At 42.6% G+C, this 22,154-nt stretch overlaps 3 protein-coding genes across 3 annotated transcripts; all 3 read left to right on the top strand.

Moving 5' to 3' along the window:
* Window positions 1–1,785: 1,785 nt before the first annotated feature.
* Window positions 1,786–9,718, top strand: cbx4 (chromobox homolog 4 (Pc class homolog, Drosophila)). The gene is made up of 5 exons (XM_056581098.1): window positions 1,786–2,127; window positions 2,222–2,265; window positions 2,965–3,030; window positions 4,889–4,955; window positions 6,194–9,718. Exons 1-5 carry the CDS (start codon window positions 2,059–2,061, stop codon window positions 7,646–7,648), a joined length of 1,701 nt encoding a protein of 566 aa, XP_056437073.1. The 5' UTR covers window positions 1,786–2,058; the 3' UTR covers window positions 7,649–9,718.
* A 4,957-nt stretch (window positions 9,719–14,675) lies between these two features.
* On the top strand, window positions 14,676–19,243 carry cbx8a (chromobox homolog 8a (Pc class homolog, Drosophila)). The gene is made up of 5 exons (XM_056581291.1): window positions 14,676–14,923; window positions 15,075–15,118; window positions 15,510–15,575; window positions 15,670–15,736; window positions 16,106–19,243. The coding sequence occupies exons 1-5, from the start codon at window positions 14,855–14,857 to the stop codon at window positions 16,952–16,954; spliced, it is 1,095 nt and encodes a 364-aa protein (XP_056437266.1). The 5' UTR covers window positions 14,676–14,854; the 3' UTR covers window positions 16,955–19,243.
* A 249-nt stretch (window positions 19,244–19,492) lies between these two features.
* On the top strand, window positions 19,493–22,154 carry LOC130374528 (meteorin-like protein). Its single transcript, XM_056581340.1, has 4 exons — window positions 19,493–19,731; window positions 20,009–20,406; window positions 21,279–21,338; window positions 21,707–22,154. Exons 1-4 carry the CDS (start codon window positions 19,640–19,642, stop codon window positions 22,054–22,056), a joined length of 900 nt encoding a protein of 299 aa, XP_056437315.1. The 5' UTR covers window positions 19,493–19,639; the 3' UTR covers window positions 22,057–22,154.

Genomic DNA, 22,154 nt, shown 5'->3' with positions numbered 1-22,154 from the left:
TGCTTATATCTGCGCAGCACCGACAGAGAATATAACCTGCTCATATAAATGGCACGTTTGAAACGTGTGGTTATCATATCCAAATATCTATCGAGGATGAAATGGAGAGGCGGATGCCTCGGGAGCCACCCATCCTATGACATTAATCACGGGCTTGATTTTGGAGCTAAATTATATCTCTGGTCTCTTCCATGCTGTTGCTAGGGAGGCATGGCGTATGCGCTGTGTGACCGTGGTTGAAGGGCATAATGAAAAGCGGGAATAACGCCAGGAAATTGCAATTTATCGTCCCTATCGGACACGGGCGAGGCATTACTTGCGTCCTGTAGCGATATCGAGACCAAAAGTCAGGAAATCGGCAATATTAGGGCGAAACGTACCCAGTTTATGGCTATTACCATATATGGAGTGGCTGCGATAGGTCGTGCCTGCGTGCGATAGGCTGGCGGCTGCCGCGCTGCAAAAGGTTTCTCTTTAACCCTTCTGTTGCTGAATTTCTGTTTATTATTTCACTATCTTTTTTGTAGCCTATGTTGGATTGACGACATACGCTAACATTTCAACAGCTTCAGTTGAAGGGCATTTTAAGGACAAATGATTGTGAACAGACCCAAATGGTGGGCGCAGATGGGTGTTGTCTGTTTGGTTGTCTGAAAATAGGCCTATCGTGGATTAACCATTGATGACCATAATTAGGCTACAACACGTATGGCTCGTCGGTTCTTAGGCTCATATTTAGATAAAGGACTGTTTTTGTAACGAGAGCCGAGCAAAACACCTGTGCTGGTAAACTCAGTCAATATATTGGTTTAATAACATACATTATTGTAGTCTTTGACTTAACAGTAGGCCTATAGGCTACCTCATGCTTTTTCCTTAAATGGAATGGAATGGAATCTTGCCTTAAATGGAAAACCTACATTTTCCATTTACCGCAGGTGAGCAGCCGAGGCTACTGCACAGCGGACTGATTTCAGTTGAAGGCGCCCGGAGGACACTTGTTTCAAGATACGAGTGTGACCTATATTTGCATTGCGAGGTTATGCTACCAGGCCGACATAAGCTTCCCGCTATACACATTTCGAGCAGGAGTCCTCAAGGGGGTTACATAGCAGGGGAAATGAGGCACCCACAAGGATGTAACGCAAATGTATGTATTTGTTTCACGTGTAAAGTGTCCAGGGGTGGTGTCAATTACGTTCTGGTCTGCTGGCTTTGTAACTGGTGTCACATCTCAACCAGTCTGGAAGAAAATATCCAAATTTAAAAGCTGAAGTAGTTCCTACAAACGTTATTGTGCTCTGAGCCTAAATATTACAATCATGTCAGGCCTATGTCTGTCTACATCTAAACTTTTAGTAGGCTATAAATTACTATGAGACGGCGGTCGAAAGGCTACATTGCTAAGCAAATAGACCAGATCACTATGTTACCCCTTAACATATTTGCATTAGCTTCCCTAGCGATAACCTGCATAAAAAAAAAAATTTCTACAATTGCGTTGAAACTTGAGAATTATAATGGAGGCTACATCGGCAACATCAAGGGGTTTAGCATAGCAGTGTATATTTAGATTGGACAGTAACATCCCGTATGCATTTATTCGCAGTTACATTGAACACTGCCGTTATAAATAGCCTACAAATGGGTTTTACATTTCCAGCGGTTACTCCGTCCAGTCGAACCCCGCTGTCCAACAGTGACCAGCAAGGATGTGCAATGTTTTCACCTCCCCCTCGTGCTGACGTCACGCGCCCCACTGAACCTTTTTGCGCTGAGCGACTCCGTGCAGTTACAGCGAGTGTCTTTCTGCTTGCAGCCAGGAGCACCCGGTGTGTGCGAAAGAGTGAGGCTACAGTCTGTATGTGTGTGTCACGGAGAGAGAGACAGAAAGAGCGGGTAAAAGCGAGGCAGAGAGAAGAGGAGAGGAGGAGGGAATACAGCGGGGTCTAATAGTAACTGGAAAACTACCAAGCCTGTGGACGCATCGAGTGAAGGCATCGACAGATTGGAGCCAACATTTCACTCTCCGTTCGCTGCAGCCGGATTCAAACGAGAATGGAGCTACCTGCGGCCGGAGAGCACGTCTTTGCGGTAGAGGGAATCGAAAAGAAGCGCATTCGCAAGGTATGTAGACGGCGCGAAACATTAAGCGAGATCCGTTTGGATTTTTGTTTCGCTATGAATAAGCCTTACAATTTTTTCTTGCCCTCCCCCATAGGGCAAAATAGAGTACCTGGTCAAGTGGCGAGGTTGGTCTCCGAAGTAAGTCTAAATATACTATATGCCAATTACACTCTTAACAAGTAGACACTGAATTTGAAGGGGAATGCTGTTATATTTTGCAGCAGTTATGCTATGGTCTTAACGCCTATCATGGAGGTTGTGCGCGCACTGGTGTTTTGGCTGGAAAGAGCGGTTGGTATGCGTTTCAGTGTATCCACGGATGCCTTCACTAATTTATGCGAGGGAAGGGGGTAGACACAGCCATGTAATCCTGTTTTAATTATTTCTGCCCTGCCAGCGAATTTGCGAGACAGTAGTGCTAAAATGGCCGACTGTAGAACTCGATGCTACAAGACACTTGTTTCCATGCCGTTTGGAGCGTAGCAGACTCAATTTGACATTTTCTTACGTTCGTCCGTGCAGTGTAGCCTACTCGGGACGTGCCCATCGTGTGCAGGGCTAGGATGTAGCAGCCATTTGATGCTTATTTTGTGAGCATCATCTCCATCATCCAATATTTTGAAGAGGTATCCCATTACATATATGCATATTACCCTACTTAATTATGGAGTCCACGCGCACCTGACCATTCCACCTCGCGCGCTAAGGGTCAAAATAAGCTATAGTAACCTAATTACGTGGGCCTGCCCGCCAGCCTATCTAGAACAGACAAGCGCGTATAAGCCCCAAATAAGCATTGTTGAACACGTATATTTATATTCTCCAATTTTTTTACAGATACAACACGTGGGAACCTGAGGAAAACATCCTTGACCCGCGCCTACTCGTCGCGTTCCAAAGCAGGTGAGACTTTGGTCATGGCAGCTGAGCGTAGTTCTGCCATGGCCTTATATGGGCATGGGGGGCATGGCCACGCTGTAGTAACGCTGTTGTTGAGATCCATCAACGCAATGGATATTCCCTCGACAGTGGCTGCAAAGCTAGTTGTGAGTTACGGAATGGTTGTGGAATGGCATAATACACATGATTAGTGTACTATTAGAATCAAACATTATTAGTTTTTTAAGGCTACTATAACCCAATGTCACACATGTGGACAATCACACTGTGGACTAAATTCCACATTCAAAACAAAACTACAGTTATCGCAATTAGCTATCCAAAACGATGGATAGGGTCAAATTCGTGCCAGTAGATTGTCCCTAACACCGCTGAGTCGCAACACATATTTTATATTGCTGTTAAATGGATATGCTGAATAAGCCCTGCACATTATCCCTGCGGTGGTGTACTACAACGCTACACAGTCTATAGGGGGCCCAGGAGACCACCCTCCCAGCAGACATCAGGGTTTGGGAGGAGAGAAAAAAATCTCATTGACATCCAGTGTTCGCTAACATTTCCAGTGCACTGCCCCCGTATTCCCTATTCCCACAGCAGACTGCCTGCACGTGCGTTTTTGGGGAGGGGGGCTGGGGGTGGGGGGGGAGGTAGCACTGATGGTCATGGAGGAGTGATCTGCTCTGTGTGTGTGCGTGTGTATTTGTGTGTGTGGACTTTGCACGGCTCCCCAAAGGCATGGGGGAGGGTAGCGGACGGTGAGAGGGGAAGGCTGTAATTGCCAAATCTTCTGTAAATAGGGGGTCGCCCCATTGGCTGTTCCCTTCTGTGAAATCGCTCATGTTTTGCCCATTGTGATCGGAGTGGTTGTTTGTGTTCAATTTGTGTGAGATCTGATATAGAGATTCTCCGCGTCTATCAGGCTTTGCACGCTTCACCCGGGACCCCTGCTACTGTTGGTTATTTACGAGCTATTGATGAGTCGGGAGGATTATTATCAGGGAACCATACTTCACCCAGACAGGTTAATGCATCGGCCCAGTTGTGGTCACCAAGGCCATAATAACAACCCCTCCCCCCTTTCCTTCTTGGTGGCCTTGGTGTCAATAAGAAATGACTCAACAAGGTGCCTGAGGCAGCTTAGCGTGATGTTAATCATCTTATCTTTGGAGTGTGTTGGTATTTGTTGTTACAAAAGCAGGGGTGTGTGTGTGTGTGTGTGTGTGTGTGTGTGTGTGTGTGTGTGTGTGTGTGTGTGTGTGTGTGTGTGTGTGTGTGTGTGTGTGTGTGTGTGTGTGTGTGTGTGTGTGTGTGTGTGTGTGTGTGTGTGTCCACCGCCCACTCCTGCATTAAAAACACCTGGCCCTTCTTTTGTCCCGCTTCAAGCGTACCTTTAATTAGGATTTGAATGTGACTGGAAGTAGAAATGGGAGCGATATGAAAGGTGGAGCACAGAAGAGGGGCTGTCTGAAAGGAAAACTAGAGATCCCTCCCTGTCCTACAACTAATTGAATTTCGCCCCCATAATGAGAGTTTGGAATGGGCCAATTACAATGGAGAGAGCTATGCAAATAAGTCCCACAGTGCCTTGCATCAAGTCACATGTGTGCCATCATTAGTCCTTCAAATCAAAATTCCTTTTTCGACCTTGAATGGGAATATAAACCTGCATTAGGGGTCAAATAGTCTTGCTCTTTTAAGGCTGGTGTATTTTCTTAGCGCACTATGGTATGTTTGAAATTATCAATATTTTTTGGACTACAGATCTGATGATATATAATGTTGTTTTTTATTGTTTAAATATTTCTAAATGCGATCATGTTTAGCATTGCATTAAAACATTTTTGCTTCTTTTTCACAGAGAGAGGCAAGAGCAACTGATGGGGTATCGCAAGCGTGGGCCTAAACCAAAACATATTTTACTCCAGGTAAGACCAATTCCATACATATATTCATAGACACACTTTGTCCTTAAGCTCCCCCAATGTGTTAAATTAAGACATGGGATTTTTTGAGAGGCAAAATGGCAGTCTCATGTGATTTTTGATAAACTGTAGTTGTGATTGTTTTTTATTTAGATTGACGTCAAGGACAAAAATATAAAAATACAGACAGAAGAGGTTCAGTTCAAGCTTGATTGCACTCTGGTGCTCTTCAAACTGAGCTTTTGTTGCCCAAGATAATGGGAGTGTTGGTTCACTACACACATTTTATTGCAATGTGTTCATTATGAGAAATGCTAAATAAAATATCGGAACAACGGCTACCTCTTTTTAATTTGAATGGCTTGCGTTCGACTGTTCCATTTGTCCAGAATGAAACCCATTCAAAGAAAGAACGTGTTTAGTTATCTTATTTCTATTCATTTTTATGTATAAAAAATAAGATTCTCTCCCAGCATCTCTCTCTTTGCTTTAAAAATAATACAAAGCACACTCTTGCAAAATAATATAGTCATCCTTTGGGCTACCTTAGGACCGGACTTAACAAGAACTAAGCCAAACGTGATTATATATATTTTTTGAGAGAGCCATCCGTAGCATTGCTGTGTTGTGGAGAATCACCTCTCTGTCAGGCATCAGGGCTAAAGCATGACATGTCTAGTGGCACTTCCGTGACCCTGGGTCATAGCCTGAGCAGCTTTAGGGTTCCACCACAGTGCCCCTCTGATGGCTCACAGGGTCAGCCAGTAAGTGTGTGTGTGTGTGTTTGTGTGTGTGTGTGTGTGTGTGTGGGGGGGGGGGGGTTAGCACTAACATGAAGCTCCTTTCCTTCCCACTTTAGTCCAATATTACTATAATATAACCACTCTCTCGTGTCTTCAGTTGCTTTGTATTATGTTTGAGTCTATGAATGCATGTTTTATAAATTGAAACTATTATTTTATACAGTTTTATGCAGAAGTTGGTTCTTTAGCTTGCTGCACTAAACCATTTAGACAAAGTACAACTGAAATCGATTAGGTTAAGAGGATTGCAACTTGTCTTGCGTGATCTGTGTGTGAGAAGTTGGAAGGGGAGTAGTCGATCCTTTTTGCCACAGCTCCAGCCTCGGTTAATCATCAATCACCATTCAATTACTTTGACAAAAAAATAGACATACATGTTGTAGTGGTGAGATATCTAGGGCAGCAGCTTACCATCCACCTTGTGTCTATCCTCCACAGGTTCCTTCCTTTGCCCGGCGATCCAACGTTCCCACAGGTTTTCAGGAGACTTCCCAGGATGGCGAAAGCTGCCCCATGACAGATGTCCTCCAGACGTCCCGCACCCAGCCTCAGCAGTACCAGCTGAACAGCAAGAAGCACCATCAATACCAGCCCAACAGCCAGGAAGCCCCTCCTGACCAACTGTCCAACGGCAAGAAGAAGTTGATCTACCAGCTGAACAGCAAGAAGCACCACCATTATGAGCCTGACCTCAACATGTACGACGCACCGGCCTCCAGACTAAAGGAGGTGGTCAAAATTCAAGAGCCTGCCGGTAAACAAGCCAACCCCGGCTGGAACCTGCCGCTGGCGCTGCAGCAGAAATGGGTCCGCGACAAAGACACGGGGTGCTTGAGCAAGGTTAAGGAGCTCGCAGTTGAGGTACGGAAACCAGCGGTTAACGCCAAGGTAGCGGAGGGCAAGGAGGAGGATGGGGGTTCCCTCAAGCTCCATTCTAAAGATGCCGCAGCCCCGACCAGTGGTGGTGGCAAAATGAAGATAATCAAGAACAAAGATAAGAATGGACGTATCGTCATCGTTATGAGCAAGTACATGGACGGTCACAAGGCTCACGGGTCTAAGGGTAAACAGGGAGAGCCGTCGAGCGAGGAGAAAGCCCTGCATGCCAAGTCGTCGCAGAGCAATCCATCGCACAAAACCAAAACAGGGGAGCCCTTGCACCCAGAGAACGGGGTACCAAAAGAGATCTGTGACGGACGCTCGCCCCCTGCAGCTGACCACCCCAAGAAGTGTTGCCCAAAAGACAGGCATTTCTCAAAGCCTTCGCCCAGCACTGCAGAGGAATATAACACGGAGGTGGCTCGCGGTCAGGCCGATTTGCCGGACGACTTACCCATGCAGCTAACGGCGAGCTCGCCCCAAACTTCCTGGACTATGGACACAAATATGCTGAGTCGCACGGACATTGACCACATTAGGATCCCTACGTTTTCGGCCGACCGCAAACGTAAACTCTCGGAGCCCGTGGAGGAAAGATGTGTTTCCAAGGTGTTCCAGAGCTCAAGGAGCTTTAGCACCCCCAGCGTAGTAGATGCAACCCCGCCTCAAGAAAAACCCATGGACCTCCACTGTAGTGGGTCCCGTCCCAGAGGTGCTAGCGAGGGTGACATTGGAGATACGGACAGCCAAGAGCAGCCTATGGATCTAAGTTGTCCAAAGACCAAGACGCAACATCCCGAGCCCAAAGTCCAACCAGAGCCGGAACCTGAACCCGTTCCTGAGCCTATAAGTGAAAGTTTGGTGTTGGCGGTGCCAGACCAGAAAGAGAGTTATGCAGAGCTGCTCAAAGAAGAGACTGTTACGAAAATATCGCCTTTCATGGGAAATATTGTCATCACTGACATAACGACAAATAGTCTCACAGTCACGTTTAAGGAATACGTTTCCTTCTAATCAATGAGCTTCTTTTCCCCCCAAATGGAAGTTCTAGTTACATTTTTGGACCCTGTCAATATGTGCATATGTAAAAAAGAAAATAATGATTTTTGTACATAAGGGAATTTATTATTTATCATTCAAATTGAATATGTTTCTTAAACTATTTTATACTGAACTCCTCTGTGTGGTGAAGAAAGTGCCCTCGAGGTTTTGAGTGACTGCGTTCAGGTGGATTTTTATGTCTCCACAAAAATATCAATATATCTGAAATGCTAAAGTACCTTTGTAATACTTTGTATACTCGTTTCATACTGGTACCAAACATACAACCTGAGATTTAGGAAGGTTTATTCAATATTTTGTATCTAATAATATGAGATATTTTGGTCCCGGACAAGAACAAGGGAGTAACTTGTTATGTGTACAGCGATCGAAGATCAACAAAAGAAAGCACTTAGACGCATTCACTTGTGCTTACGCTCATTTTTACAGCATTTGATTTTTATGGAGAAATAGATAATCTCCATCCGTTTAAACTATATTTAGTTGCTTTACAATCTGCTCTGGGTACAGCCTTGTACCTGGTTGTTTCCTTCAGTTGCTTGGTCCATTTTGCTTAGTCAAGCTTTCAGACAAGTAGTCTAGAGTTACTGAAAGCCCAAATGTGTGGGAGAGGCGTTTCTGGCACCCTGGGCAACGACATAAAAACACTTTTGTATCTTTACATTGGATTGTTTGTACCCTCGCTAGTATCACTGCATAAGATATAGCAAACACTTTCAGGGTTAACATCAAGGACTTTGAATGGACAGATACAGAGTAAAACTAAATGTATTGCCCACAAATTGTTTAACATTTTTGCCCCAGGATTCAGCCATGGGCCTGTCCAAAATGCTCATGTGTGGCTCTCTGCTATATTGCACTTTTTATAGGTTGTGACATTCATTTAGTTAATGTATATCTTCAAAGGTCAGTAATCAATTGGAGAAAGAATAATATAAAGAGTACCATTGAATCCAAGTTCCATGTACCAACCATATCCTTTTAATCTTTTTTTTGTACGAGCTTACTGTGGACCCCTCAATATATGGTAATTCTAGGCCAACTTAAATAGTTATTCAAATACATTCGTCTCATCTTCTGTCTGTTTTACATAAAGCTACCAGGGTTACTAGTCATCAGTAGTATTTTGTACAAGTAAAATGTAAAATATGAGACTGGTTTTGAGTTCCTGTTGAATCCAATAAGTGCAGGCAATTTTGATTATGTTGTCATAATACTTTCCTCTTAGAAAAATTGTTTGAGACTAAATTGCCTTCCATGCACATTTAATGCAAAGCTTTTAAGCATACTAAAAATCTATATGAAGAAGGAATTCTTATATTTATTGACATTTCATTTGTTGGCTAAACTTTGCAGTAGTTCTCGTCAGATTATTGCATCTGATTCTAACGAGCTGATTGTCCTGTTTCCTGCTTTGTTTTCTTTATTCTTTCTTGCACTTGGTTCAAAGTCCAAAATGATTGTCACAAAGTATGTTCCGTAGGGGATAGGTGGATTAAATGCTGTTGACACAGTTTACTGGATAATATGTATATCAATAAAGCAAGATAAATAACCCTTTGTTGACTTTATGTGAAACTGTCATGCTGATCGGGCAGGTTAGGAATGTTTTACTTTGTGTTCCGCATAGCCAATGACTCAACTTGATTAGCATTTCCTCATAAAGTTATGTATAACTGCGGCCGCATTGTGTGTGCTTTCGTTCTTGTTGACCGGTCTATATCTGCATGAAACATAGACCTGTACCCTCGCTAGTAATCTCTGTTGTCCCAATAGATGACGGAATAGCTAAAATCTGAATTTAATACACAGATCGAGTTGCACTATACCACTACCCGACATAAAAGCCCCTAGTTACACAGGTCTTACTGGACCAGCTATACTTAGGTTACCAGAAATTCACTCTTGTTTTCAAACGTGTTTATACCATTTAGGAATGTACAAACTTAACGTATGAGTCATAATGCGTAGTGTGTAGAGGCCTAATGCATTTAATTCAATTCCAACCCTTTAAAAATGACTCCAGGTCCACGCATGTTCGTATGCCTAATGACTCGACGATAGAGAGCAGAGGGTCACACCATATGTTGATATTGGGTTGTTTTGACCATAAAGAGTGAATATTCGTTTTTAATCCGTTGCGTTTCGTGGGGTTATTGCGCCTCATGGCGTATTTAGGCTATTTTACATAGCCTAAATACACTCTCGCCAAATTATGTTGACTTGTCAGTGCTTCATTTATGAAATAACCTACAGAAGGTCGTATTGTATCCTTTAATTAATCAAACGAGGCCCACGTGATGTGACCACGTCAAATGTTTTTTACGAACAGATAGCCTAGTTAGGATCAGTAAATGTTTCATTTAGATGATCAACGTGTGTGTGTGTGTGTGTGTGTGTGTGTGTGTGTGTGTGTGTGTGTGTGTGTGTGTGTGTGTGTGTGTGTGTGTGTGTGTGTGTGTGTGTGTGTGTGTGCGTGTGCGTGTTCGTGCGTCTGGGCAACTTTTCCCAGGGGAGCTGCTTATCAAAGAATTATTGCCAACCTCACCTTGAAAATGAAGTTAATGAATGGGAAAATGTAAGTTGATGAATGCAGAGATATACAGGGCTAGACAAGAAAGTAAGAAAGAAAGACGAATAGCTTACATTTCCAATAAATAGGCCTACTCCAACGGTTTCTGAATATCTGTTATTGTCGGAGAGATTACTGGATATTTATTTTTCTATCGACTGGTCTCTTGATGAAGCATATGTTGATAGATGATAGGATAGTTTTTCCAGCTCTACAGGTCCATACACCTATCTGGTGTTTTCTACCAAGATAAGTGAGGAAATACATTGCTTAGCCATAGGCCAATTCGTTGATTTGGCGTGATCGATTTATTGTCTTTCTTGCAGCCTCACATACAGGATCAGATCGCTGGAATGTTCTTCGTGGTTAACGTTTTCAAATCATTAAGAAGTGAGGTCTAACACAAAACAGCTGATGACATCTACTGTATCTGTAGGAAAAATATGCTCCAACTACCGGGAAGATACGCTCGTACGTTTCACTTACGAATAGCTCAACGGTTGGTTGGATGGATCGCTTGCAGTCGGATTGGAATCAAAAAATGATACTGATTGTTAAACGTATCGCTATTGTCTGCCTTTTGGGTCCTGTGTCTAGTAGGCTACAGTCAAAGTCAGCGCCGAATGAGACAGCCATTTTCTCCTCCCGCTTCATCACCGAATGCGATGGGGCTTGAGGAAATGGGCGCGTTATCACATAACGCGGTAGATTTGGAATGAGCAGCCTACACGGCTGCTCAGTGCTCGCACAAGGTGTTTGAACACTCAAACACCTTAAAGAGTGAAGAACTATCCTAATGATCTCCACAAATCAAGTCAAAGGCCGAACCCCAGTGCGGCACATTTTGCGCTAACAGCTAAACAACACCTTAAAAATTATAGGCCTAAAAATAGACAGTCAATGCAAGAGGTTTAGCATATGTAGGCCTTAGCGCTATATAGTCCTATTTCACTTTATATTTAAATAGACACTGAATGGACAGCTCACCTAACCAATGTAAATAATCAATTGGCCTGCTTTTCGTTAGGCCTACAGCTAAGATTTTCTTCAATAAAAGAGGGAAATGATAACCCAATTTAGTACAGCACAATTCTCTTGGATAGGTTTTAAACTATATATAGGCCATAATTCTATAAAATAGCAAAATATAATATAACAATAAAGAAAGAACCGAACCGAACAGGACATAACAGCATATTGTTTTACATATAGCCTTTAGTGTCACCGTGAGGGAACTTCAGTCGACCCCTAGTGTCATTGACTCTAAAAACGATTTCTCAAAATGTAATAAGCATATAAGTAGGCTAACTAGAAACACAAATAGTTCCTTTTTTGTTTCGCGCAAGAGGACGAGGGTAAAGGCAGAAGAGATGGAAATTCAAAACGTAGCGCGAATAGCTTAATTATGACAATACAAGAACAAAGTGAGACAGACTGTCACATTCACAAATGCGTTCAGATGAGATTATATTGATATGTAGCCCAAATGGTTAACAACATGTAGGCCAACATCGATAAAGTGTATAGGCCTACATTTAACCAGGTAATGCCTTTTCAAACAAAATGTCTAATTTATGTAATGATTGGGTTGATGATGTAGGCTATAGGCCTATTGGCCTGCTAAATCAATGTGATCGAAAAAGTATAACCGCACTGCTCGGCACGTTTTTGATAAATTATAAGTATAAAGCAAACTCGTCACTACGTCCGGATAAATATTGGCCATAGGCTATATATTTAGTAGGATTTAAATGCCTGGGAAACAGCCCAATTTCGTTGGGAATTTTAACAATATTGCTGCTCAGTGCTCGCACAAGCAATGGGCAAGCAGGCCTATTTGTAGTAGCCCGACAATGTGCACGTTGTGCCGTGCGCGATCATTTAGTTCACGTGCTGCGCCCCTTTAGTAGAAGATAGTGAAATATGTGAGGGCGCGCGGAGCTGCCTGCAGTTGCCCAGAGACACGCGAGCCAATAACAGAGAGGCTCGCCCTGCCTGGCGCCATCGCGAAGCTGCTCTCGGGCTTACAAAGCAAATTGTATAGCCGATAGACAACTAAAGCGATTACGAGCCATTTAGTATCTCTAGTATGATCACACATGACAGATATCTATGTGTAACATCAAGCTTTTTACTCCTAGCAACCCCGACAGGAAATGTCGATCTCGAGCTCTGACTGTATCAAAATGGAGGTTGATATTTCGGCTGCAACCACAACGCATCTTTTGTTCGTGGCACGCCCGCTGTTGACTACGTATTTATGCGTAGGCCCACGTAAATTATTAGAAATTTCGATATTTGGCAAAGTATACCAGTAGGCCTACTCTCCGGCATAGGCTATCATTGTCCGTTGAACTCTCATTTAAAACGTGATCAGATATAAAGCATTGCTACTTGCGTTCTAGTTGCCTAGAGCAACTCATTTCCATTCTTGCCTATTCTCTAGCCTATGTCATTTTATAAATGTATAGCGATACAATTAGGCTGCTTATCAATTTAGGACTGATGAATAGGCTACTAGGCCCATAGCATATCAATAACCGAACATGAACGGAAAAAAACTATAGGCCCTAATGTTTATTTACGATTAGGCTATAATCTGTTTTTGCATTATCAACTTTAATTATGATAATTCACGACGATGATGATGATAATAAACATAATTATTAATAATATTATCATCATCATTATAATTATTTTTGCCATTATTATTATCGTTACTATTATCCTATAGGCAAATCATCTAGGCCTATACGACTCCGTTTTATAATAGGCCTATAGGCTAGTTCTTTATTTAATCTATTTTAGCCTACTACAAAAAACCTTTAGAGATCAAACTACCAACGATCAATTTTGTCACTACGTTAGATTAATAATCAGGCAATCAGCCGAACAATATTGGCCGAAGTCTAATTAAGGGCGATTATGGCAAGATACAGTAGGCCTAGCCTACAGGGGCAGACAACATGTTTCTTACATAGAAAAAACTACAGAAGACTGTTACCTCTATAGCCTACTACTAGGCATAGGCCTACTACTCATACCACTTCTAATTATATTGATAATAATAATATTAATGATTAACCATCAATGACAACAACATTACGAAAATCAAAAAATTGGTTATGTCGGAATACTATTTTGGTTCCGCAATACAAGAAATTCAAACGAGGAATATAGAGATGTTTCAGTTTCATTCATGACCTTAATAATAATAATAATGATAATAATAATGATAATAATAATACCAATAAGAATACTAGTAGGCTACTAATTATAGGTTACTACTACTATTATGCATATATATATATATATATATATATATATATATATATATATATATATATATATATATATATATATATATATATATATATAATTCAATATTTCTTTATAATTATTAAACATAGGCTACTTTTTTAGTATTTTGAATTTCATTTTTCAAATTTCCTTAGGCTGGTGAAAGGACGAATTTCAGAGACGGGGAAAAAAATAATTCAAATGAAAGGTCATCAACACATTAAGCCGTTGAAACACGAATATATTAACATTTCAAATAAATAGACGGACTTATTAGATTTGAAGGGAAAGTTTTTCAAAGAGGTCAGTTTGGCAGGATCGACTTAACACAATTCGAATAAAAATAACAGGTGTTGGTTGCTTATTCACGTTGCGCTCGGATTTCATACTAAATCGATGTCCATCTCCTAACCGAGAGATGGACATCTCGATTAATGCGATTGTTGAGCGGTTAACATTAAGGACAGACAACACACAGGCTATAGGCTATGTATATTCTGGACTTTGTCAATATTCCTAACCCTTGTATAAGGCTTTTCTCTCTGTCCATAGAACAGACTAGGTTTATTAAAGGTGCGTTATTATACGACTACGCTTAGCCTGTAATTGAAAAGCCATTCTACTCCTTGAGCTATTGGCCAATTTAATTAAACCTTCTAGTCTTTCTAAAGTCTACCTTTCTAACAACTGAAATAGGCCTACTAAAATAGTGGCGTGTATTCATGTGCCAATGTGATAATGTAAAAATAAATTTAAAAAAAGCCTTTACGAACAGATTTTCAATCAATGTGCTATACTATACTGCGCCAGAAACTTATTAGGCCTACAACAACCATGAACAGCCTTCTGGGAAACACTATTTTTTTCTGAATTTTCCAATTCAGACTATAGCCTTCTTACTTTCAATAAACACAGGCATTCTATCATCACCTTTGAGCTGGCTACGTATTTCTTTTTCTGCGAGGTTGACCACCGTATGTTTTAAAGGTGCTGCACTTTAAGGTTATTTCTCTCTGCTACAGACATTCCTGTACATGCGCCAGAGCCCAGCCGGACTCCTCCCCCCGCACAGCGACTTCATAGCACGTAGCAACAGCTGAGCCAATGTACTCACACACCAGGCTCGCTCCTACTGACTGCGGTGCCTGGCAACAGAAAAAGACGTGATGACGTCTCACACAGATTGCGTATTATGGGATGTGCGGAATTAAACATCGAAGTGCGGACACCAGAGAGAGGGGGATATTGCTGGAAAAATAAACAAGGGTTCACAAGGTCTAAAACCAATGGAGCTGTCTGCTGTTGGCGAAAGCGTGTTCGCCGCCGAGTCCATCACGAAACGGCGTATCAGACGGGTAAAACGCTATTCGCCTGCATATGCACTACGTCCACTACGTTCACACGGGCTTTTATTTCCTCTTTGTTGTGCAAGCAGTTGTTTGTGCAGCAGCAATGTCAGTGGATCGCGTGTGCATTTGAATAACCAGTCCACTGATCCTTTCGCAGGGTCGCTGGGAATATCTGGTGAAATGGAAGGGTTGGTCTCAAAAGTGAGTACAGGGCAGGCTACAGGCTACAGACAGCGGAGCTGCCTGGTCGATCCGACAACTGCAGCGTCTAGGACTGTAGCTTATTCTTTTTTACGTATAGTTGTCAATCCGCTTCGCTGTTTAACATTGCCTAGTGTTTAGACACGTGTGTTGTGTTGTGTGCGACGCCGTTGACGGTGGATGCTAGCTGTTTAGCCCATTTTGGATAGAGCCTCTATCAAATCCACACTAGCAATAGCAATCATGGCTAAGTTTACACGCACTACCGTGTCCGCTACGTTGTGGCATAATAACCATGGTGTTTGCTGCATGTCTGTGTAATGACGAGCTCAGCACGTCTCTGGCGGGGGGTTAATGGGTGATTGTGATGTGTGGTTATTGTTTTGAACAGGTACAGCACTTGGGAACCCGAGGAAAACATTCTGGACGCACGCCTCTTCGCAGCCTTCGAGGAGAGGTGAGGTTTGACAGCACCAGACTACTAGGCCGCTCGGGCGAATTCACATTTAATAACATGATTTAGGCTATATAACGTATCCTCTCCTCATTAGGGAACGGGAAAGAGAACTATTTGGGCCAAAGAAGAGAGGCCCCAAACCGGAGAATTTTCTATTGAAGGTGAGTGGATGTTAATGACAGCCTTTGACAGCTCTTATAGCTAATTGCCCAAAACATGCCATAGGCTATATATCTAAGCCTATAACGGGAGCCATTCTTGCACTGAAATGTCTAGGCGTATTTGACGATGAGGTGCATAATTATGTTTTTTCGTTGTCATAAAGCGTTTTACTTTTAGACTGATTTGCGAAGCGAACCAGTTTGAACCCTTTCACCAAAAGCATATTTGTCAACCTATTGCCGTTTTCCCTAACCGTTAAAGCGCTAACCAAAATTATATATGTTTCAGTCTTCAAACAATTAGGACTACATGTCTATTGCACTGTCGGACCAATGATTACATTAGCAGATTTTCTTTTTTGTCTCCAGGCTAAAGCCAAAATTAAGCCGTATGAATTCAGGAGAGAGCCGTACAGGGGGATTCAAGTGTCCTATCCCGTTCCAGAGCCAGTCATAACACCGCGAGCTCGCGAGGGTCTGAGGGCTGTCGTCCCCACAATATTTCCACCGAGCACCGTCAATAGAGGGGAGAGTGTAGGCCTACACCACACGCCACACGAGCCAGAGAAGAGGTCCAGGCACCTCCAACCACTGCTTCCGTTCACAGGAGGGCCGGAATTGGCCCATGTCCCTAAAAAAAGAGGTCGTAAACCCAAGAAGAAGGTGCAGAGCGGCGAAGACCTCGAGGCGCCTGTAGAATCTGCCAAGCGGTGCAGGTTGGAGGACCAGGGGTTCCACGGCCTGTCTATTCCGCCGAGAGATCTCAATCACCGCAGAAAGGCGCCCGATAACGGCCTTCTGCAGTTGACGAGGAAGTTTCAAGAAAAAACGACTATTACGCCGAGGTCAGCACTTGTGCAAAAACAAGCGGTAGGCCTCAATAGAGGATTAATAATCCCAGAGTTCGGAGATCAGCACAAGGCCAACCATGGAAGCCAGGGCGCTAGTGACTCAAGCAGGACACATTTTCCTCAGTCCAAAATGAAGCACTTGGTTAAAACGCGCAACCACCGGTCTCTGGAGTTTTCATTGGATAGGGAAAGAAGTCCCGTCCCTGTTAAACCGCCGGAGTCTCGCGAGGGAAAATCCGTCGAACTTTGGGGTCCGTGGATCACCAAGTTCGACAACGTGATAGTGACAGACGTCACCACAAACCTATTGACAGTCACCATCAAAGAGAGCGCTACTGACAAAGGCTTTTTCAAAAATAGAAGATGAACCGTTTTGTTATCTGGGTCCACATGTAGTAGCCTAGGCCTAGTAGGCTCATGAACATTTATTTGAGAAGATATAAATTCTACTCTATCAATATATTTTTCTATGTAGCCTACCCTAACTTGTATAGCCTACACATTAAATATTTAATACCTTGCCTAATAAAAGGACAATTTGTATTCATTTGAATGTAACGTGTGCTCTGTTTTTCATTTTCAAAATGTAGACTATTTATATGTGCCATATGATGTTTTTCTAAAGGAAAATGCACAATATGGTGGCATAGTCCTGCACCGACATGGTGTACAACCGACATGGTGTAGGACTGCCTCAGGATTATGCAAAAATCTAATACATAGAATAGGATAAACATGTCTCCTAATCCATCCGATGTTCGGTCATTTTAAATCAATGCTATACGCTACGGTATTAGTTAAACATTGAATTGTTTCGTGTGTGCCAAATTAAGGCATGTGTTTTGCTATCCAAAAATGATAATGATTATAACAAATATTATATATCAATTATAACTGATTGTAAGGTACATTTTGGAGACGTAGACCTATTCTAAAAAACGTCGATCAATTTGGGGTCAACGAAACATGGCTTTCTCCAATTCATACTTTGACTAGAACTCGCGGCAGCTTTTTGCCTAATTTTGTAGGTCGGCCAATATAATTAAATGTATGATCCCAGAATAAATAGAATGTTACCTGTTAATTTCGTTTTATTGAGGTGATATTCATTCTTAAACGTTTTAGGCATGTAAGTCACAGAGGACAAGCTGTCAGTCAAACAATGAAGGAGTCCTCAAACACTATAAACCGAAAACCAGGAGCTATTTCTCTTGGAGAAAAAAATGTTGCGGACTAGTGATAAAAGAGGCAGTTGTGAATATATATATATAAAAAATGCGGTATTTAGCCTAAACCTTCCCTTTGAGTCGATACTTTTACGGTAACTGTTTTATCATAATATATTTAAATGGTTACATCGAACTAGTGCGTTAGGGCCATATGGTAAGTGTTTCAACTCAAGTTTGGACCCATCAAACTCCCTTTATCTTACTTTGTTCATTCTTTCTAAAACTGTGTAATGACCATGTCAAAAAATATCTGGCTCTGCAACCTTAACCTCTGCGAAGCAATAGTTTCCCCAGACAGGTAAAGAATCTCACCGAGTTCCTGGTTTATTTGATAAATATTTTCCCGCGTTCTTTGATGTTTTTACAGTTAATTATGCCTGAGGTGAACCAGGCATATAGGCCTAACTTCTTAACCTAGATGTTTAGGCCTATTGCACGGATTAAAATATTTTTATATTTTTACACAAGTCTATAGTTGGTTTTTAATACAGTTGGCCTAAGTTTTGCAGGTGATTCATGAAGATAAACCAATGCAGTCTAGTCCAATGAAAGGTAGGGATGGTCTATAGCTGGCCTTTGATATTTTGTAGCCACACATCTGACTAGCTAATGGCCAAAGCAAATACGAACGATGTAAATATTGCTGTATGACAAGGATATGTTTAAATGTAGTACCTAAGCTCCGGTAGATAAGGGATAAGGGATTTATGTCGAGGGCCACTGAAGGACTGTTTCATTTCATGGACAAAGACTCCATTCATAGGCCCCCCTCGCGATGGGAAGAATGGTGGTGACACGTGATTCCACAGTTGAGCGACTATACGGAGGCGGCATAGTCAACGTTTTAAAATGCAAGCCATATCTCCTGGACTATTTATAGAGACGTTGCCAAGTAAGTTTAAGTTTGTGCCACATTTGCTGCACATTTGCCATGTTCAAGATGCATTATCCACCTGAGCAAACATCTGTCTGACTTCTCTTCTTGTGTGAGATAGCCTGCATAACTTCCACCTGAAAACTCGTAGAAACAGATTAATTTGCCCATGAGACCGCCAATATGGCCGGGGGCTGCTGCAAATTAATTTACAACATTAAATGTTTTTCCTGCCTTTCAACGAGACAAGAAATACAATGGGCACCACATCGTCGGGAACATCGTCACCACCAGAGGTCGCCACAAACCAAACAATGAATTGTATTGGAACATTTTAAATAAGAGGGTTAGTAGGCCTATTATATATTGTAATAATATCTAATAGGCCTATTGAAAGATTAGTAGACCTATGCCTAGACGTGAGAGTTGACCCCCTGGTTTTATTTGCATCTGGCATCCACTTCTGCAAAACTGTTTTAAGAGAATATCATTTATAAACCAACATTTAATAATAAGATAAACATTTTGAGATGACCGTCCCGTTATAGGGCTATCTATTGCAGGCGCTCATGTAGAAGAACGTTTAGGCCTTATGTTAAATGAATCATTGTTGTGGTTTAAAAGTTATACACCCCTTTTTTGGTTTAACCATCAATCACTGATGGACAGCCTCTTCTACAGACTAACCAATCACAAGCAAATTGCCTCCTAAAATCTCGTAGGGTCTGCCGTTCTGCACAATGAGTGGTAGGCTACGGACGGTAAAGAGGCCTTTCAAATAACACAAGAGAGAGGGGGAGAGGGTGTGCCTTATAGTCGAGTCCCACGACACCCACTATTCAGTCAGCTTCTGCTCGAGTTTCTACTTGTTGCAAACGAAGTTGTATTTCCCAAGTCATGTATTTAACCTTTCTTCGAGTCTATTTTGTAGTTATGTCTTTTGGTTGAGATGTCGTCAAGAGAGAGTAGGCCTATATTTACTTTAATACTGGGTCTTCATTTGTGGCATTTTGCCGCCGGTTCGTGCGATTGGTCTGGAAGGTAAGAATAAATTATTTCAAAAAATCGGTTATTAAGAAAAAGTATGATTTATTTTGCTTCCAAAAAGCAAAACATTGCTTTGGCAAGACAAAGGCTTATGTGCATGGATTGCATAGGTCTGTGCAACGATTAGGGTATTGTCCTAATTGAATATCCGTTAAAACATTCATGCTATGGGTTTGTCATTCAAATTCCATACTCTGTTAAAGGATAGGCCTACAAATAAACCTGATCTCAAATAGACCCATAACACTTATGCGCTTTCTGCGTTTCCTAGCGATCTGACCCGAGATAACGACTCCAGAACCGTGCTTCAAGTTCGGTTGCGCTGCACCGAGGGCTCCGTGGCTTGGGTTTACCCGGGCCAGGCCCTAAGGGTGGTTCTGGAGCCCAACCTATCCTACGCCAACCACACCACCGTCTGCATCAAACCCTTTCGGGGTTTTCGCCAAGCAAGCGTGTACGTCGAGCGTGCCGGAGTTCTGGAGCTGCTGATCACGGACGCAGGACGCCCGGAGCAGGTGTTCTGTTATCGGGCAGATGGATCGCAGCAACCCGCCATATACATCCAGGTCCATCCGCAGAGGAACCTCAGGCGACGCACGGAAGGCTTCAGATACGAGCTGATCTGGAATAAGAATATGTCTCCGATCCTAAGCCAGAATGCGAAGCAAAGTAAGTAAACCCTACATGCATTTTTTTGTGTCATTTAAAAAATAGCCCCAAAAATAATATTTTTTGGAACAATCCTCATTTCTTAAATAATCATTCCGTTGTTAAGATGACGATTCAGAATAATTATCTTCACAATTGAATGAAACATTGCTAGAAGTTAATATTTTTTTAATGATTTCTGTGGTGTACAGAAACCATTAAAACTGATCCGTAGATCGTCTGATCCAATCTCGGTTAAACTTCAGCAGATAATGGCCGACCTTGTTAGAAGTCATCACCATGACTTCACGCAGACTATTTGAATATGGTGATCAGAGACCAGAGTTCCCATGCTTGCAAAGACCACTGCCCATTGCCAAACCACAGAGGCCCTCAATGGCAAATATTGAACAGATTCTCCAAATTCCCCATCATTGTTTATGCGTGTTGGCATTTAAGCTCTCTTGCATGTCTCTGCTCAGTGATTACAGCCAGATGCCCTCTTCCACTTAGTTTTCCGTCTGTCTGGTCGTTTCTCGGCATTGACAGAGTGACAGGGTAGAATATGACTAATTGACCTTCACATTCTCCACTCTCGCACCGGGTCTTTAGGTTCAGCCTGGAACAAAAGGAGAGCACATTTTGGGTCAGGACTATCCAATTATTTTTATGCTAGACTGTTCGTAGAGCAGTGAGCAGGACAAACTCATTCCTTCGTGTCTGACCCTTGGTTGCTTTCCACATTTCCACATTTGCAGATAAGGGAGACACGGGTATTGGAGTGAGCTGGAGTCCTCCCACTGTCTGTGTGACGATCGGTCTGCTATAGATTTGATAATGTTGTACCAAACCCTGTTTGTTTTATCTTGTTGATTATTTTCCGCCTCCAACAGACTCATGCCAGCCTTGCAATGACACAGAGCTCTTAATGGCCATCTGCAACGGTGACTTTGGTGGGTATATATTCAACCAAGACACAATACTTCACCCTACCTATCTTCAATATCCATAGTCCTCCTATATAAGCACTAATGCAACCTTATTTTCTGCCTTTTAAATGCATGATGGGAGTTGCGGTTACATACACACTCATCAATTCAAACCCCAGAATATGATGGGGGTTTGTGCACCTTTAAATGCTGATTAATACCCTTTAAGACTATCAATGAGCTATCCAAAACATAACTTAATATAAATAAGCAGTTAGTTACAATAAGATACTCACTGGGTAGTATGGATCCCTCGTAAGTTGTATGGCTCCCTTGTTTGTTGTCTTTTAGAAGTGAATGTTTATGCGCCTCTGTTCTTTGGTTCTTTCCAGTAATTCGGGGCTTCATCAAAAGTGTGTCCCATGACCCGGAGCGGCAGACGTCATCGGTGGAGGTGTCGGGGGGAAGAGTCTACAGGCAGCGTAGTGGCGTCTTTATTCAGGAAGCGGTCGCCGCCACCGTCGTGGGGGGATCCACAGCCCCTGGCGCCACCTGGTGTGGGCGGGTCCGCGTGCCACTGCAGTGCCATGTGAAGACGGGTGCTGGAGAGTTCTTGTTCACGGGATCGGAACACTTCGGGGAAGCCTGGTTGGGCTGTGCACCGCGGTACAACGACTTCCTGTCCCTGTATCGGGCGGCCTGGGAGGCACGGCGACATTTCTGTGACTTCCCGTTGGACTGAGTTTGGTTGTTAAGGTGGTTGTCTGCATCTGGGCGCTTTAGTTTCTGTTTAAGTCGAAACAATCAACCAGTATTTACTGGTTAAGGCGTTCAAATGGA

Source organism: Gadus chalcogrammus, chromosome 2 (assembly GCF_026213295.1).
Source record: "Gadus chalcogrammus isolate NIFS_2021 chromosome 2, NIFS_Gcha_1.0, whole genome shotgun sequence".
NCBI lineage: Eukaryota > Metazoa > Chordata > Actinopteri > Gadiformes > Gadidae > Gadus > Gadus chalcogrammus.
The sequence above is the reverse complement of the archived record's forward strand: the minus strand, read 5'-3'. Positions and strand labels throughout refer to the sequence as shown.

Coding starts and splice junctions, on each gene's coding strand:
- cbx4 (XM_056581098.1), top strand. CDS start 2,059: ATGGAGCTACCTGCGGCCGGAGAGCACGTCTTTGCGGTAGAGGGAATC. Junction 2,266..2,964: donor TGGCGAGGTTGGTCTCCGAA/GTAAGTCTAAAT, acceptor ATTTTTTTACAG/ATACAACACGTGGGAACCTG. Junction 4,956..6,193: donor CAAAACATATTTTACTCCAG/GTAAGACCAATT, acceptor TATCCTCCACAG/GTTCCTTCCTTTGCCCGGCG.
- cbx8a (XM_056581291.1), top strand. CDS start 14,855: ATGGAGCTGTCTGCTGTTGGCGAAAGCGTGTTCGCCGCCGAGTCCATC. Junction 14,924..15,074: donor CGAAACGGCGTATCAGACGG/GTAAAACGCTAT, acceptor ATCCTTTCGCAG/GGTCGCTGGGAATATCTGGT. Junction 15,119..15,509: donor TGGAAGGGTTGGTCTCAAAA/GTGAGTACAGGG, acceptor TGTTTTGAACAG/GTACAGCACTTGGGAACCCG.
- LOC130374528 (XM_056581340.1), top strand. CDS start 19,640: ATGTCGTCAAGAGAGAGTAGGCCTATATTTACTTTAATACTGGGTCTT. Junction 20,407..21,278: donor AAGCCAGAATGCGAAGCAAA/GTAAGTAAACCC, acceptor CGCCTCCAACAG/ACTCATGCCAGCCTTGCAAT. Junction 21,339..21,706: donor CATCTGCAACGGTGACTTTG/GTGGGTATATAT, acceptor GGTTCTTTCCAG/TAATTCGGGGCTTCATCAAA.